The 17,783-nt window shown below is 39.5% G+C and overlaps 11 protein-coding genes across 11 annotated transcripts; 5 read left to right on the top strand and 6 right to left on the bottom strand.

The window, feature by feature from the left end:
* Window positions 1-78: 78 nt before the first annotated feature.
* Window positions 79-711, bottom strand: TAF10 (Taf10p; the record flags this gene model as incomplete). Its single annotated transcript, XM_002497775.1, has 1 exon — window positions 79-711. The coding sequence occupies one exon, from the start codon at window positions 709-711 to the stop codon at window positions 79-81; it is 633 nt and encodes a 210-aa protein (XP_002497820.1).
* A 245-nt stretch (window positions 712-956) lies between these two features.
* On the bottom strand, window positions 957-3,731 carry PEP3 (tethering complex subunit PEP3; the record flags this gene model as incomplete). The annotated part of the gene is made up of 1 exon (XM_002497774.1): window positions 957-3,731. One exon carries the CDS (start codon window positions 3,729-3,731, stop codon window positions 957-959), a length of 2,775 nt encoding a protein of 924 aa, XP_002497819.1.
* Window positions 3,732-3,896: 165 nt separating this feature from the next.
* On the top strand, window positions 3,897-4,199 carry SMD3 (mRNA splicing protein SMD3; the record flags this gene model as incomplete). Its single annotated transcript, XM_002497773.1, has 1 exon — window positions 3,897-4,199. One exon carries the CDS (start codon window positions 3,897-3,899, stop codon window positions 4,197-4,199), a length of 303 nt encoding a protein of 100 aa, XP_002497818.1.
* Window positions 4,200-4,410: 211 nt separating this feature from the next.
* On the top strand, window positions 4,411-7,218 carry SEC5 (exocyst subunit SEC5; the record flags this gene model as incomplete). The annotated part of the gene is made up of 1 exon (XM_002497772.1): window positions 4,411-7,218. The coding sequence occupies one exon, from the start codon at window positions 4,411-4,413 to the stop codon at window positions 7,216-7,218; it is 2,808 nt and encodes a 935-aa protein (XP_002497817.1).
* A 72-nt stretch (window positions 7,219-7,290) lies between these two features.
* On the bottom strand, window positions 7,291-7,614 carry ZYRO0F14168g (uncharacterized protein; the record flags this gene model as incomplete). The annotated part of the gene is made up of 1 exon (XM_002497771.1): window positions 7,291-7,614. One exon carries the CDS (start codon window positions 7,612-7,614, stop codon window positions 7,291-7,293), a length of 324 nt encoding a protein of 107 aa, XP_002497816.1.
* Window positions 7,615-7,746: 132 nt separating this feature from the next.
* On the bottom strand, window positions 7,747-9,102 carry TRM82 (Trm82p; the record flags this gene model as incomplete). Its single annotated transcript, XM_002497770.1, has 1 exon — window positions 7,747-9,102. The coding sequence occupies one exon, from the start codon at window positions 9,100-9,102 to the stop codon at window positions 7,747-7,749; it is 1,356 nt and encodes a 451-aa protein (XP_002497815.1).
* A 402-nt stretch (window positions 9,103-9,504) lies between these two features.
* Window positions 9,505-10,413, top strand: SPE4 (spermine synthase; the record flags this gene model as incomplete). The annotated part of the gene is made up of 1 exon (XM_002497769.1): window positions 9,505-10,413. The coding sequence occupies one exon, from the start codon at window positions 9,505-9,507 to the stop codon at window positions 10,411-10,413; it is 909 nt and encodes a 302-aa protein (XP_002497814.1).
* A 42-nt stretch (window positions 10,414-10,455) lies between these two features.
* On the bottom strand, window positions 10,456-11,064 carry RMP1 (Rmp1p; the record flags this gene model as incomplete). Its single annotated transcript, XM_002497768.1, has 1 exon — window positions 10,456-11,064. The coding sequence occupies one exon, from the start codon at window positions 11,062-11,064 to the stop codon at window positions 10,456-10,458; it is 609 nt and encodes a 202-aa protein (XP_002497813.1).
* A 311-nt stretch (window positions 11,065-11,375) lies between these two features.
* On the top strand, window positions 11,376-14,129 carry ACF2 (endo-1,3(4)-beta-glucanase; the record flags this gene model as incomplete). Its single annotated transcript, XM_002497767.1, has 1 exon — window positions 11,376-14,129. The coding sequence occupies one exon, from the start codon at window positions 11,376-11,378 to the stop codon at window positions 14,127-14,129; it is 2,754 nt and encodes a 917-aa protein (XP_002497812.1).
* Window positions 14,130-14,571: 442 nt separating this feature from the next.
* Window positions 14,572-16,725, top strand: SEC1 (Sec1p; the record flags this gene model as incomplete). The annotated part of the gene is made up of 1 exon (XM_002497766.1): window positions 14,572-16,725. One exon carries the CDS (start codon window positions 14,572-14,574, stop codon window positions 16,723-16,725), a length of 2,154 nt encoding a protein of 717 aa, XP_002497811.1.
* An 88-nt stretch (window positions 16,726-16,813) lies between these two features.
* ZYRO0F14036g (uncharacterized protein) lies at window positions 16,814-17,656 on the bottom strand (the record flags this gene model as incomplete). The annotated part of the gene is made up of 1 exon (XM_002497765.1): window positions 16,814-17,656. One exon carries the CDS (start codon window positions 17,654-17,656, stop codon window positions 16,814-16,816), a length of 843 nt encoding a protein of 280 aa, XP_002497810.1.
* Between the last annotated feature and the right edge of the window lie 127 nt (window positions 17,657-17,783).

Below are 17,783 nucleotides of genomic sequence, written 5' to 3'. Positions count from 1 at the left end.
GAACCACAGAGAAGACAATGGAATTAAGCACAATGAATGTGCTGGATGAATTTTCCCACTGGAGTTACGATCATGGCCTTAACGGTAAAAATCAGGCCGACTTATGTTTAGTCCGTATTCGGCTACTGCACTACTTAGATCACCGACTGTTAGGACGACTTTACTCTGGGTGGTCTTCTCGTTCTGCTGCTGCTGCTGTTGGGAGATCTGCTGTTGACCAGGTTGCTGTTGACCCTGCATTAATTGACGTGCCCTAGCCTGACCGTTATTCGCATTATTTAGGGCGACTGATGACCGTATTCTGGAATATTCATAGGCATCTCCTGCAATATCACTAACAAATTTTTGGGTTGCCAGTGCAAGTAACCTTTTAACCCTCACATCTGCACATGAAAATCCATTCTTCATCAAATAGTAATCTATCACTGCATCTGGGATTATAGGAGGATTATCTTCCATGAGACCTAACACTTCATTCAAAGTCTTGTCCTTTCTTGTGAATTCTGGAATTTCAAACAGTTTGCCTGAACCATCATCTATCATATCACCTTCACCATCTTTGGAACCATTCTCTTGATAAGCTCCTGCTTGTTCTTGGGTTTTAAACAATTCGGCATTGCTAATGGGAGCGTCTTCATTATCATCAAACTCATTCATCTCTTCATCTTCATTCAACTTCTCATCTTGAAGGTCAATTTCTCTGTCAGCCATTTTGAAATATATGGATAGCGATACGACCGGCTTTTATTGGTACTACCTATACCGGTTCTCTTTGTTAATGCCTTGTTAGTCAAACCTGTATAAAATTCCTTAATCTTACTGGAAAAAAAAGGCATTACACGAGTGCGGGTAACAGACCGAGATGAAGAAAGAATATCATTGAATCAATGGCGGCTAAAATAATGCAACTTGAGATTCAAATGAATTTTCTGACAAATTTTAATGTTGCAAATTACTTATATTTCCCATTTTGCAGCTTCATTTTCATCTATATTAATGTAGTCATCAATGGTATTGATGTTGATATCGCTACAGAGACAACATTTCCTTGTGATGATCAATTCAAGCTCTTGCGGTTTCACGGAGTTGCGATCTTTGGCTAAACGACGTTGGAAATTAACAATCAAGCTCTTAAAATTGTAATCGTTGGAATTGAGAATTGCTTTAATCAAACAATCGGTATGGAAACAATGGCCACAGGGAAAAACCAAAAACTTTCTGGTCTGCAAGAGCTTCTCACAGCTACTACATGAGATTCCAGGTTCTAAGGTTCTGTACCTTTCCTTAAACGTTTCAATTTCAACGGCAATATCTTTCTTCATTCTCAGAGATTGTTGAATTTGAGTGGAAATGCGTGACATGGACTGACCATGTTTCTCCAAACTTCTAATCAGTTCATCCTTTAAGTTGGCAATCGTAGTAAATTCATCCAGTAGGGGTAGCAAATCTTTGATTTCAAGCAGCTCATGCGATTCACTTATGATACATCTCACAGTGTGTTTGATGTCTTGATTACCGTTGTCTCTGTAAAGCATTGCCTTTGCAATCTCTCTCCACAGCGATTTCTTCAACTTCACATTAGAATCCAGTTCTGAAGTTTCCACCACTTGCTTCGCGGCATCAATCATTTGCCTACTCAACGCTAAATCCACTGCGTCTTTGTATAACTTCAATTGTGTGTAGAGATAGATGGAAACTCTTACTTTGTGAAATTTGATACTTAACCTCAGGACAAAATTAGAATCGTACTTGTCCCTATGGCTATCCAAGAATTCAATGACACGTAATCCATGGTGCTCATTGTCTTCGTCGTTATCAGTAATTAACATGTACAACGCAGTGTTGTAAAGAATAGGATCTTCATATTCGTGCTCATCAACACACCAGTTCAGATAAACTAGGGCATAATTCCTTTTATTCTTTCGAGCTTGCCTCTGATAACTGGTAAAATAAGTCAATAAAGAGGGAATTAATTCTACTGGATTCAGATTTGTCATCTTCATCCACACATGAATGGTTTCCTCCGGTGCATTGACAAGAAGAACACTGGCATAAGTATATGCACTCTCCGGGTCTTGCATGGTTAGCAAAACATTAAGAGCTTCAAACCAATTTGCTTGTCTTATCCAATGTGAAAGAACAAATTCGTAATCCTTTACCAGTTTGCCAAAATATAACAAATCTTGATCCCTATTCTGTTTGGATATTATCTGGTATACGGTCTTCTTATCGAGACAATCCAAATGGCTCTTTAAGAATACATGCAATTGAGTTCCCAGAAGGTGTTTTTGGTCATTCAAATGTTTAACATCATCCAGATGGCGTTCTCCATTTATTTCCTCCTCAATCTCGTTCAGCTGCCTCATATAGTTCCACACAACCCAACTCGATAACAGTATCCTTTGCATTTGGTTCTTGGAGTCTAGTTTATTCAGTTTACTTGTTAAGTAGATTTGCAAGGGCTCAATATCTCCTGGCGGTTGCATGAATTGAAGTGCTACTGAACCTACACTAACACAATCTGCCTCACCTAGCGATTCCGCAGCCTTCAATGGTTCGGATTGATCTTTTAGTAGGTGAAGACCCTTTTTATAGTAAATATTTTCCCTTTCCCATCCTGTCAAACCTTTCAACTGCAAAGCTCTATCATATTCTCTTTGTTCACACATAAGCCTCCAAACTGCCTTTGCTTCATCATGCAAAATGATCTCGTAGATATTAGAACTGGAAAAGCACCAAAAGGTGGGGGGATTCTGTGAATAATCAGCCGTCAAGCCTATCATTTTTTCAGATTTTTGAGTCCAGATCGATTCTTCAAAGACCACAGCATTGTTCAACTGGTTGATTATCAAAATAGTTGCTCCTCTAAGCAAAACAATATGGAATTCTGTTAAAATTATGTCTTTGATGTCATGAGTTGATTCCGGCAGTTCTACTGTCAACAAAACTTTAGCGTTATTCAAAATATTTTGATTACCGCCCAACTTACCAAACACAACGCCTGGTTTTGTAACCCAAGAGAAGGTTTCAGTCTCTTGGAAAGAGGTAAATCTGTTTCCATTGTCTCTAGGCAGGTGCTCAAATTGCTCAATTTCTGAAGGTTCTCTAAGATGCCTTAAACTCTTGACATTATCCCACAGCATTATCTTATTTCCCGATACAATTATGATTTTTTCAGTCGTGGAATTCCAAAATATACCATCGATAGGTTTATTCGATTGACAAACTACATGAACTTCAGCGTCACTTCGTTGTTTACCGTGCTTATCGTTGATTTCCACATCCAATACTTGTCCGCTAGCATCACCACATAAAAATCTATCGTTTTCAAACCACTCTACAAACTTCACATCAGAACCTTTTTTGCCCAATTTTTTCAATGTGTGGATTCCATCCAAAGCGTCTTGTTTTTGTTGTTTCTGCTGTTTCTGTTGTTGCTGCCTTATAATATCCACATTGCAAAGATAATACCTAGCAAAATTAGTCTTTAGGAGAAGGAGTTTCCCATTGGGACTCATCCACATAGTGATTAATTTCTCAACACTATTACCACTACTTATCAACGGTACTTGGCATCTGGAAACATCAGAAGGTACATCTAAATCTATCAGAAACAGCAACCCTGATTTCAGGGCAAAACACAACTGGTTTGACTGCACTCTTAGAGAACATATATTGTTCTGAATCTCCTTAATAAGTTCCAATTGAACATGCTCGATCTCAACGTTCATAGCTTTCCCTTCCTTTATAATCGCTAAGAACTCTTTGTATTCTGTAAAGGCCCTTCTTGGGTTATTCGGCTCATCATGTTTCCCTCATCACACTTTAACAGTTAGCAAAAAAGAGATATGAACTATAAAGCTGGCCAAGACCGTTAATTGCATTCAAAATTCTCAATGAGTAACATCCCAGTCAAACTGTTGAATGAAGCTCAAGGCCATGTGGTATCTTTAGAGCTCACTACTGGTGAGACTTACAGAGGTAAATTGGTGGAAAGTGAAGATAATATGAATGTACAGCTAAGAGATGTGACCGTCACAGGTGTTGATAGCCAAGTGACAAGAATGGATCATGTATTCGTGAGAGGATCGCACGTCAGATTCTTTGTAGTACCTGATATGCTAGAGAACGCACCTCTATTTAAGATTGGACCTCAATCGAGACCATCACCACCAATTCGTGGGCCTAAAAAGAGGTAAACCAAAAACTGTACTATATAACAATTTTAATAAATGTACTAATAACGATCATGATGTGCTACATCTTGTATTACAGATTCTTCTGGGACTTCTCTTTACACTGTTGATATGTTGATAAACAGTCCGGAAAACAAGTAAACCTTTAACTATATACTTTACAATCGCAAAAGGTGGATAACAAAGGCCACTTAGTCCATTGAAACAGTTGGAAATGGATCCATTTGGTGCCTCAGAGGGCAATCTGATGGAATTCTACCATCTCAAGACGTTGGAACCCCATACGTCTTGGAAGAACGATTCTTCAGTGCATATTAATTTAGAAAAATGGCAGGATGCATCTCCAGATGCTGATAATTCCTATGACATCTTAAAGGATCTATTAAATCAACAACAAAGAACTTATGAAAAAGAAGCTGCTCAAAATATGAATGAAGCTGCAATGAGTAATGTTGCCGATCCATTGAATAACAATATGATGTTACCCCTATTGAATAGATTACAGATTCCTCAGAAGGATAAGCTCAAGTACTTGGTGAATACCAAAAAATTTAACGTCAAGATGTTTTTAAAGGATATTCACAACCGGGACAGTTTCGAAGATTTAACAAGATCACTAGATACATTAGATAAAACTTTGGAGAGACAGTCTGATGAATTGAAAGATTTGGTGCAGACAAATTTTACCAAATATGTGAGGGTTAAAAACCGGTTGGATCAAATCTACGAACAATTCTCTATGAGATATACCCCTTCACTAGCACCTGGTTCCATCGATGCTAATGGGGGTCAGTTAGACGTAAACGAATTGGGCGATAAAGTGGATGATGCAATTAGAGCTACCACTTTGAAATTAAAACCATTACTGGAAACTAATAGAAAAATGGTAAATTATCAAGCTACGAAGAATTTCATTGAAGAGAATAGGGATTATTTCAACTTGACTACAAAATTAAAAAGATGTTTAGATAAGAAAGACTATTCCAATTTAGTGCTTGAATACGCAAAGGCCAAAGAGCTACATAACCAATTGATTTTGGCTGCAGCGGTGGCTGAGGAAAATGAAATGGGTCAAGTTGTGAATCGTGTGCCTAAAGTCGTTGATAAAGTTTGGAGTGAAGTGGAAGTTGTAATGGAAAGCTACAGGCAACTAACTTGGAAAACACTTTTATGTGCAGACAATGAAGAATCGCAACACGACTTTTTACCTCTGATATCTAAACTATTAGATTTGAATGTGGATAAAAATCCTATAATGGCATGGTTAACAGTTCATTTAGACAACTTTGAGAAACAACTACAGGAAACCTCAGAGCAAATGTTCAACAAGATACTCAAAGGTCAACAAAACATTTTACATAACAAAGCGGAGGCAGATAGCGATGATCATAATACAGCAAGTATCCAGGGTGTGGATTTGACCTATTATTTATCAATTGGTCAGTTTTTCCAAGATACGGATGGGAAATCTAATGATGAACTTGCATTTAGATCTTTGACAGCTTTCCAAGGTTTAACGGATTCCCCCATTGTCGTGGAAATGTGGTTACTCTTTTTGAGATATATCAATTCTTTGGAAAAGATAGCTATGAAGTTCGTTGAATTCTGGGAACATGTGCAAAACTTTTTGGATGGTGTTTACCAAACTACTTTAATCAATGATAAGAAAAAGGATAACATTTTGGTAGGTGATTTGAAAACCATTGATGGTCATAAACAGTTTTTGCAACTGGAAAAAGAACAAGTGAGGCATTTGAGACATCGCGGTGAACATTTTGTAAATACATTGGCTAATCAGCTCACCTTGTTCTTTATGTCTTCACAAGAGAGTTTATCCCAGAGAGCAACAATCACCAAAGAAAACGGTTCACCACAAGATTACGGATTCATTCCACCAAGAGCCAATGGGTTGAGTTGTCTACGGTATTTGCCCAAGATGGTGGAACCGTTACTCAAATCCATTACTAAACTTGCCCAACTGGGAATTAGTCCCAGGGCATTAGAAATTTCCAAAAAATTAGTCTCCATGATCACAGATAGAAGTGTTGCCGCCATTGCCTCTACGAAGCTTAGAGACACATCCAATTTCTACAAACTAGAAGATTGGAAAGTTTATCAGACTGTTCATGACACCAACCGTAGTGAGCTTGAATACGGTATTACTCATTTCCCTGAGATTGTACGTATTTTCCAAGAGTACAGTATTCAAACTACTAGGGACCTTCTTTTCGCCTTCGAGAAATTGCCCGTCCTTAATGGAATTTCTATTGTCAATTATCCATCTAAGAGGTCATTGACTGCAGTAGAAATTCAACAACTAATATCTATGGAGGCAGTTTTAGAGTCTATTTTGAAGAATGCGGCTAAAGATAAGGACAATCCAAGAAACTCTCATACCATTTTGACCTTGACCAATTTACAATACATCAGAGAGACTACTTTCCCTCAAATTCTACAGTATTTTGACGAAGCCTTTGAATGGAACTTGAGAGAGAAGAAATTAGAACTGTTTTCACTACTAGCAAAGATGGAATCCTCTATTTTTGGTAACTACTTATCAGATTTGAAGATTAACATAAGAGATGTTTTGGAGAAGAAGTATCACGAAATTAGCTGGGCTACATACACTTCCAATTCTTTCAGAGCAAACGATTATGTGATTGAAGTTCTCATGTTGTTAGTCACAATCCACAGCGAATGTTTCAGAATAGGACCACAACTCATCGAAAGGGTACTTAGAGAGACTCAAATCTTTATTTCCAAATATTTGTTCGAATCTTTCAAACCTTTCGTAGGAAACTTGTCTTCTGATGGCCTACTTCAAGTGACAGTCGATCTACAGTTTTTCCAGAGAGTTCTGGGACGACTCCTAGAGAGAGATACTCAAGTTACTATAACTGCCTGCTTACAGAACTGCTTCCAAAACAACACCGAAAGGATGCAGAGATGTATAAAAGAAACAGAACCCATCGTCAGCTCCAATTTGGCAAGAACCAGCGTCCAATTTGCAGCATTTAAATAAAACCCATTACTTTATACAATATTACACAAGATTTAACTAAAAGAAAAGTGGCAACGATCCTTTCATGCATATTCAATCAACTTGAGTTGCGTTGTTAATGTTTGTAGTAGAGTTATCACGAATGTGACAAAAATCATCAATATCCACCCTTACTTGACGATTCACGCTACATAACTCCTCAAAGATGCCATTGATTTCATTTTGAAGCTGCCAAGAGCTTTTTGACAGCTCAGAAAGGTTACCTTGATCCCGAGTCCCCTGTGACAATACATTGACACTTGCTGGTGAAGGTACTGAACTACTTCTCAAAGTACCACTACTGATAGGCTTCGACACATTATCTAAATTCTCCTCACTGGCACTTGATTTAGATATCTCTAAACTCGGTAGACTCATGTTTCAATCATCTTGTTTTTATGAGTACAGGTGAAGTGACTATCAATAACGAAATTAGTATTAATCGTCGAACCTCCGAAACAGTACTTAAATATGGACTACAAAAGATCACAGATTATTATATGATAATGTTTATGAATATTGTTCCCCATGCTTTTTCAGGTTTGCAACACCATATAGTTGAGCAATATCAGCAGGTTGAACGTTAACTGTAGAATCTTCACTTAGGGACTTGTTAATGGCCTCGTCGAGAGTCTCACCAAATTGGTTGTCCAATTCAAACGTATCCTTGGATTCGATGTATCTAACTAAACTGACGAATTCCTTATTGCCAGATTCATGGTTATCCTGGGTAATGAGGAATCCATCGGATACCTGAGAAAGTGAAATAACGTTGTATCGCAGATCGATGACTTGTTTTAGAGATAGCGCTGCGTTTGTTTGATCCACATGCAAGATAATCAATGCTTTAGTGGCCTCTACGAAAAATGCAGCGTAAGGAAATTTCCTACAAGTAGTTATTTGGGCCACGGCGAATTCGATCAAATCATTGTTTTCGTTTTGAAATCTTGAAGCCGCCAAATGTGCATCCGTCAGATATGGCTTAATCAAATCCTTATATTCAAAAGTTGATAATTTGAAACCCTTCATCCAGTCCCAAAGAAATATGGTATCGTCACCACCTGCACTGAAAAGCAATTGCGAACTCCAAGATGGGATGTGTATAGAGCTAACAAATTCCCTGTGTCCAAATAACCACTTATCAATGATAAAAGTTTGAGGGTAATGTGTCACTCTGATATGTTCATCTCTATCACTAGTGATCAAGTATTTCTTCCCTTGATCATCTTTCCCGAATAGCACATCGGTAAGCATGGAGACATGACCTATAAGCGGTTGCAATTCCTTACCCGCTTTACCCTTTGTTTCTTCAACCATGGGTATTTGGTAAGCGTCACCAAATTTATCTGCCACTACTATTTGTGAACCATCCTCTAGGGCCGCAATGGCATTAGGTCTTTTTGGAAAGGCTTGTCTTTTGATTAAATTCAATTCCTTTTTATCCAAATCAATTTGCAAGACACATACAGATTTATCAGAGTCAGCGCAGACCAATAGCTTAGATTCATCTGGGGAAAGGGTCATCGCCCTTAACAAGTTAGTGGGGACAATTTCCACCGACGGCTGACCTTTACCCTTGGAAGCATTGGGAGTTCCATCATTACCCTTGGATTTCTTCGAATCAGAAGCCTCCTCAGATGTGGCTCTTGGAGGATCCTTAGCCAATTCATCAACCCATCTCCCGGCAAGCGTATACCCTTCCGATCCTTCGCTTCTTCTAAAAACTACTACTTCATTCTTCACTATTGCGAAGAGTAAATCTTCGGCAGCATTTAAGACTACCGATTGGAATGGATGGATCAAAGTCATGGATTCTTTAATTATAAGGTCCCTTCTAAACGTTAATTCCCGTCCGATTAGGCTCATCGCATCTCATCTCATCTCGACCGCATCTCATCGCATCTTATAAAAATTTTTCAGTCCACCGATATTTTGTACCATGGTAATCGGACATTGTACGAAGTGCTCACGTGACTATGGAACTGATTAAGTGATTCAAGATTGAAACGTGTAAGCACTAATAGAATTGAACCCATTCAAAGCTCGTTCTGACCATCTGAAGTGGCTCTACTTCATTCTGAGTATCAATCGTTTTTGAGTTCTGTGCATGGTTGTCAAGCTCATCGCGATGTCGTTGAAAAATTGAGCGATTCGGATGTTGACAATTGAACATTGGCTCGAAGAGAGTAATAGTCTCTCAGGTGACAAGTGTAAGTTGGCGGCAGTGGTGTGCTGTATTATTCTAGTCGAATTCAATTGTGGAGAAAGATGAGCGGTCAACATCCCAGTATAAAAGAAGGTTGGTTTACGGAGCTTAGCGACGAGCATTTCCCCGGGCAGGGTTTTTCACTCCAAGTGGAACAGGTTTTACACCATTCACGCAGTGAATTCCAAGATGTCCTAGTCTTTAAAAGCACCAATTTTGGTAATGTGTTGGTTTTAGATGGTATAATCCAATGTGCCGAGCGAGATGAGTTTGCATATCAAGAGATGATCTCCCACGTTCCATTATTTGCTCATGGTAATCCTAAAAATGTGCTTGTCATTGGTGGTGGTGATGGTGGTGTCATTAGAGAAGTGGTCAAACACGATTGTGTGGAGAAAGTCACACTAGTGGAAATTGATAAAACCGTTATCGATTTATCTCAACAATTCCTTCCCAGTATGGCGTGTGCTTTGAACCACCCAAAAGTACATATAAACTTGTGTGATGGATTTCAATTCCTGAGAGATGTTGCCCTTGCTGCTATTGATGAAAGGTATGATGTGATCATTACCGATTCCTCGGATCCGGAAGGTCCTGCTGAAGCCTTCTTCCAAAAGGAATATTTCGAATTATTAAAGGCAGCATTGAATCCAGGTGGAATTGTAATTGCACAGGCTTCAGAGAATTTTTGGTTAAATATCGACTATTTGCAAGGACTAATGAACATCGCTCATTCGGTGTTTCAGAAAGCCAATTACTGTTATACTACTGTCCCCACTTATACTTCAGGCCAATTGGGCCTCATCATCTGTAGCGATGATAGTCGACTAGATCTCACAAGGCCTCAAAGGCATCCATCCCAACAGGAACAAGATATTTTGAAATATTACAACCCTGAAATTCATCACGCTTCTTTCATACTGCCAACTTGGGCTGATAGATTGATTAATGGCAGGAATGATGGTATCTGATTTGATATACTTGTACATATGTATTTGAAAAAACAGCAAAGCTTACCCAAATATGCTATCGATTGCAGATTTCTTCTTCTTCTTGGAGTTTTTCTTCTTAGACCTAGTGCCCTCAGCAGATGGCACTTTGGTGGCAGTTGGTTCTGGTGGTACAGTTTTGATTGGCTCTGTCGGTACTGCCTCGCCCAATTCTTCTTCTATCAGTGATTCCATAAATTGCTTAGTCTCCATAGGTTTCTCACTCGGTACTCTGATAAACCCAGCATCTCTAAATTGTGATTCATAGATTTCTAGAAGTTTTCCATAGGATGAATACACTCTTGCTAAAATACCGACAAGTACCACACCCATAGTGACAAATTGTCCCAGAGCTATAACATTATTAAAGGCTTGATATGTCTTTGTCAACTGCTTCTTGATAAAACCATGTAAAAGATGGTATAGGCGAGTCAATTCATCCAATTTCCGCACTCTTCTCCCTACGAGTAGTTTAACTACCTGATCACAATTCCTTTTGAGCATATTCATTCTTTTCCACCAGTGAGCTCTTTGATGCTGATTTTTGTTCCTGTGATAGACCAGATGCAGGATCCTGGACTCCTGCAATAGTAGCAGGTATAGCCTCTTGTGCTCTTCATCATTACTAGCCATCTAAAAACGTTTCCTTTGCCTCTATACAAATGATTTGTTGGAAGCTCACCTCAGCTCATCATCAGTAATTTTTCGAATTAAGGCCGTTTGACTACAGACAATAACAAATAGCTTCAACACGAAGGTATAAACAAATACAAATTTTGACAAATAAGAAGATCAAGAATTTGATAGTTCTCAGGTTTTTAGGACCTCAATTAAATGATAGTTTGCCTCTGCTGCCGAACTTTTTGCACGAATTTCTCCAAGATCTGCTCATTTTGAAACCATTACTACCATTCAATAGATATAAGCGCAACTAATCATTGGTAATGGTATATTCAAGACCTCCTATGCCTCTACCTGGTAGTGGTAATCCACCAATTCCATCTATAAGTGGTGAAGACAATCCACCCTCTTATGAAGAAGCCGTCGGAGGTTCACCAATTCCTCCTCCTATACCGGCGAGAAACTTCGAAGGTTCATCTGCACCGCCTTTACCATCGAGACCCCCTGATTTACCGCAACGTCCTGCTAGACCTCCAGGACCACCTCCTGGAACTTTTACTCGACCTGATGGACCTCCACCAACGCCCTCAAGACCTGTAGGACCACCACCTGGAACTTTCACTCGACCTGATGGACCTCCACCAACGCCCTCAAGACCTGTAGGACCACCACCTGGAACTTTCACTCGACCTGATGGACCTCCACCAACGCCATCACGACCCGCTGGACCACCACCAACGCCCTCGAGACCTAATGGGCCTCCTCCAACTCCATCCAGACCAGCAGGTCCACCGCCTGTGGGACCTAGACCAGGCAGTGCCGCATCTACGCCCGTGGGCAATTCTACAGGACCATCAGAAACAGCAAAGAGTATTGCATCAGCACCACCAAGAACAACGAATACAGCAGAATCTTCATTCACTGGTGGTTCGTTAGGAACAGATGATATTTCAAGACAAATGTCACAATTGGACCTTGACGGATGCATTGATTTTGATAATGTATTCCCTCCAGCACAACCATTAGATACTTTTACAAGAGCTACACATGAAGTTCCTATACCCGTAGGGCTGAACAATCAGGGAAAACCTATTGAAACAAATAAATTCTATGGTAACATGCTCGTCAGTAATCAAACAAATGCCGTATGGACTCATCCATATTCACTGTGGTACTGCAAGGAAAATCCATTTTTAGGTATGGCTGTTGCTCACTGCACCGCCGCCCAAAGGGTGTTAGGACCTGATGATGGGCCACCACAATTCCTATTCAATCCTATTGGTATCAAATCGTTTGTCTTCTCTTCACCAGAGTTCGTTAGTGAACAGGAAACTTCTTTGGGATTTAGCCATTTGAAGCATATGTCAGCCCAAGTATTACTGAAGAAAAATGAGAGTCAATTCATTCACTTCCCTCTAGTGCAAGGTATGGGGTTTGTTACTGCCATTTATCGTAATTTGGTACCAAGAATTCAATCTGCAGTTGCCTTCAGAGATTTTAGGCCTGTAGGAAGCTCTAGTAGTGGACAAAAATATGCTGTAACTTTGGAAAATGGGATCACATGGTCGCTTTATGTCACAGGCCCACCGGTGCAATTAAATCTAGTCGATCCATATACCATCATTGGTAACCAAAGAGTGCAAGGAACTGTCTTCCAATTGGGAGCTGATTTCAAAGATGAAATTGACTCGGCGGCAGGATGCTTCCCAATGGACTGCGAATTGAAAAGCAGTGTACAGGGAAATACAGGTGAATATTCATTCAATTACACAGTATCCGGTAGCTCATCGAGTGGTAGTACCTTGATGTATGCTCTTCCTCATCATGAATTATCATTCACTGAACTTATGTTGCCCCACAGAACTGCCTCCAGATTAGATTCTACGGTATGCGGCGTAATGACTGGTTACATCACCAATTCATTCCATATGAGAGTTGAAATACCTGATAAATTAGCTTTTGAACCATTTACTACAATCCCCAATGCACCCTCGAGGCCCAATTATTCTCCGCAAGTATTGGAAACTATTAAAAACGCTGCGTCTCAAGAGGTACACGGTGATGTGATGAATGAATCACATTTAGACTCAATGTACTTCTCAGGGAAGGCATTGGCTAAATACGCCTGGATACTTTACTGTTGTCATTTCATTCTCAGAGATGAATCACTAGTATCTGTTTTAATGCCACGTTTAAAACAAGCCATGGCTCGTTTTGTGACCAATAGTCAAGTTTTGCCGCTCAAATATGATACCACTTGGGGTGGTATCATATCTTCGGGTACCAATTCCCAAGACTTTGGTAATTCTTATTATAATGATCACCATTTCCACTATAGTTACCATGTAATTACAGCTGCTATCCTGGGAATAGTGGACAGAGAAGTAGGAGACAAGACCTGGTTATCGGAAAACAGACAATGGGTTGAAACCTTAATTAGAGATTATGCCAATCCATCAGATAAAGATCAATTTTTCCCCGTTTTCAGATCATTTGACTGGTTTAATGGACATTCTTGGGCCAAGGGTCTTTTTGAAAGCGGCGATGGTAAAGATCAAGAGTCAAGTTCTGAAGATGTCAATGCTTCATATTCCTTGAAACTGTGGGGGCTTGCTACTCAAAATACCAATTTGATCAATATCGGTAATATCCAACTAGGTGTACTAAGAACTTCGTTAAACTCTTACTTCCTTTATACCGATGATAACCAAATTATGCCTAGAGAGCTAGTAGCCAATAAAGTGAGTGGCATTAAGTTTGAAAACAAAATTGATCATACCACGTATTTCGGTAATCAGTTGCAATATATTCAAATGATTCACGCTATCCCCATCACACCAGCATCATCATTTGTGAGAAGTTCCAAATTTGTACAGGAAGAGTGGGAACAAAAATTGAGACCCATTGTAGACGCAATTGACGACGGTTGGAAAGGTATCATTATGTTAAATGTCGCTCTGTTCGATCCAAACACTTCTTATGCATTCTTCAGCTCACCAAATTTTACTACTAAATGGCTAGATGGGGGACAAAGCTGGACTTGGTCATTAGCGTACCCAGGAGCATTTTTGAATTGATCTAAGGCAATTACTACTGATATTTCTCGCGTCCAGAAATTAAATCCGTTTGGATAGGATAACCGCTTACAAGATAAAGATATAAGGATAAATCGACAGCGCAGAATTGATTAAGAACGTCATGGGTGACTGTTCATGGGCTTACATAGATCTTTAACAATTCTCTAGAGCCACATTCTCTCATAGTTCCTCCATACATCTTAAATTCGTAGTTTATGATTACGTTTCTTAGCCTGCAGGTCAGAAGCTCGAAAAAACAGAGGTACTCTTAACCCCAGGTCACCTTTTCGACTACTAAGGGGTAGTCTTCATCTTACCGTTAGGTTCCTAATTTGTACTAGTTAATCCTGTGAGGATCTGGCAATTTCTGCTGTCTGATTCCTCCCAGAATTGGTGAAGTTAAAGCCGCTGTTATTGGATTTGATTGCTGTTCAAAACCAGGATGTCTGATCTGATCGAATTACAAAGGAATAATCTGCTGAGTCTGCTTAGCGAGGTTCAAACTCCTCATAACGTTAAATTTCTGGTGATCGATGTAGAAGTGGAAAAGTTTCTTTCATATTTGTTCTCCAATCCTGGGGAATTGCTTAGACATGTTACCGGCGTGGATAGGATAGATTCTCCCAATAGGAAGGGACAATCATCAGTGGAAGCTGTCTATCTTTTGAAACCTAATAAGTATAACATCAACTGTATTGATGTTGACTTTAGAATGAGGCCTCCACGTTATAGACGGGCGCATATAAGGTTCTTACCAGGAACGGATCCGAAGATGGTAGATTACTTTAAATCTAAGCGGTTTATCCCTCAATATTTGGCTAGCATTAAGGAAGTTGAACTTTCTTTCATACCGAAGGAGACCCAATTCTTTTTAACAATGGATATCGATCGATCTTTACAACTGTTCTTTAACAAGCAATGTATCGATTTGATTGACAGAAACGTAAAGAAAACCATTCATTCATTGTTAAACTTGTGCATAGTTACTGGTGAATACCCCATCATTAGGTACTCGGAACCACAACCAAACCAGGAGAAATTGACCCCAGCAACTTTATTAGCAAAGAGGATCGCATTCGAATTCCAAACTACACTAGATAACTACGCTAGAGAACATCAAGATTACCCACCACCATCACAGAGGCCGAGGGCTGTTTGTCTTATCACAGACAGATGTTTAGACTTGTTGAGTCCAGTTTTACATGATTTTACTTATAAGTCCATGGTCTACGACTTGGTTCCTGATGTGGATCCAGCTACAGATGTGTTTAACTACACAGCCGAAAATGAAAGAGGTGAACAAGAGGAAAAAACTTCCAGATTGCTGGATCTCTTGGACCCTGATTGGGCAGAACTGAAAAATCAACATATCGTAGATGCCAACGAGTATTTGAACGCCAAGATTAAAGAAATGATCGCTAAAAACCCAAAATTGGTGGATAGGTCTAATGTGAAAACCACAACAGATTTGTTGAGTGTGGTTGCTCATTTAAAAGATTTTGATGAGGAGAGAAGGAGAATGATTTTACATAGAACTTTGATTGAAAAATGTTTGATAATCAATCAGGAAAGAAGATTAGCAGAATCAGCAGATTTAGAACAATGTTGCGCAGGTTTTGGTACCGATATGGACGGTGAAAGAGTTAAGAATGTCACTTATAATTTGTTAGAGGCCTTGAACATTAAGGAATCTAATGTTATTGATAAGATCCGTCACATCATTGTTTATGCCCTTTATCGTGGTGGTATAATTGAGCAAGATCTCATAAAACTATTGGCATTCATTGGTATTGGTGAAAATCACGATTTTTTTAGTCATTTCATGCTTCTCTTTAGGAACTTCGATCAACTAGGGTTCCAGCTAATTAAAGAGAGCCCCAAGAATAAACCTTACAAAAAAGAGTGGTTCCACGACACCATTGTCAAGGATTCATCGGTGTACAACACCTCCAGATACATCCCAGCTATAGGGAACATTTTAGCCAAAATTATAGCCAATCCATTGTTAGTGTCGGAAGAGCTTTTCCCATACGTTAAGGATAAACCAATTGAATTGCTGGATGAACAAAGTGCAGAAGTTTCCGGTTATTCAGTAAATGTAAATAGCTCCGCATCCTTAAGAAATCCGAGACATAAGGCAGCATGGACTAAAAACAATATAAATCAGAAGAGGGCCCCTAGACAGAGATTCTTTTACTACATTATCGGTGGTGTGACGAATCTCGAAATCAAAGCCATCTATGAACAGTCAAATTTGAAGAACAGGGACATTTTCATCGGCAGTGATGCTATCATCACACCTCTTTCCTTCCTCAAAAGTGTGGAGAATTTGACCAATGACAGGAAGAATTTGCAATTGCAAGATGATGCAAAGGAAAGAGAAAGACCACCAGATTTCATGCTAGAAGCTTTCGCCCCGGTGGCGCCTCCAGTTTCGCATGCTTTACATTTACCAAAAAATCCACCACCTCAATCCGCTCCTGCTTCTACGCAATCCACTCAACAATCAGAAGCAAGTGCTGATGGTAAGTCTCCAGAGAAGAAAAAAAGAGGTAAATTTTCGAAACTTCTGAAATCCAAGGACAAGAAGAAATAAATTTCATAGGTAAAAGGAGGTGAGAAAAGTAAAAGAAGAATAAAAAGTAAGTTTGTAGTTATTATTTCTGTATTACTTTTCAATGATATCATGTATCCAAATCGTATCTTTTCGCAACTTTCCCCATTTTTCTTAATGATTTTGGCAGTTTCTGCTTAGATGACTTTCTTGATGATTTCATTGGCTTTGATACTTGACTCGGCGTCTTTTCATGTCGTACTCCGCTAGGGGGCGGTAATGTAGAGGTCAAATGAGGACCAGGAGGTGGAATCGAATATTGAGGTGTCAAAAACGGCTGTTGTTGGTATGTTGGTACTAAGTACGTGTGAGCAGGAGCTATACCTGGGTTTGCAACAGGATAATTGTGGTAAGGTAATGAAGGACCACCTCCCAAATTTATCTGAGGTTGAGGTTCATAGAGATTTGGCGGTGGGGCTACAGCTGGTAATGGTGGAGGAGGAGGTGGTGGTGGGGGTGAATGCGTTAAATCGACGTAATATGGACTGCCAAGAAGTGTTTTCACCAAACTGGTATTCTGTTCAGCACCTTCCATTAATTTTTGCCTTTTCTTTTCTACAAAATGATCTCTCTTGGCGTCAGATCTACGATCCTTGGAATTTTTTCTTTCCTGTAACCCCAGTTTTGGAGGTTCGTACTCTATTTTGCAACTATTTGGATCCACCTTGGCAAATGTTCTAGTTACCCCAGGGTAATCTGCAATGTGCTCTTTAAATGTGCAGTCATCTACTAGATCATATCGACCTTCCTCTAACATATTGAGGGATCGTAGCGTTTTCCGGAATTCCTTTCTGTTTTTGAGTTCAATTTCCATCCTCTTGAAAGAGTCATTGTCCTTGGGAACAGTTTCAATGCATCTTTGAGCAAACTCAATTAGCTTATGAGCTTCCTTAGAGTAATCAAAATTGCTCATAAAGACTTTTCCGTGGAATCAAATGGGTTAATCTTGTTCCTCTATTCCGCATGGTAAGTGATAAAACTCTTTTTTCTCTCTTTAAAACAAGCGATGAGCTTTTGACAGAGGGAGAAAAGAATCAAAC

Source organism: Zygosaccharomyces rouxii, assembly GCF_000026365.1.
Source record: "Zygosaccharomyces rouxii strain CBS732 chromosome F complete sequence".
Taxonomy (NCBI): domain Eukaryota; kingdom Fungi; phylum Ascomycota; class Saccharomycetes; order Saccharomycetales; family Saccharomycetaceae; genus Zygosaccharomyces; species Zygosaccharomyces rouxii.
This window is presented reverse-complemented; position numbering and strand designations above follow the sequence as displayed.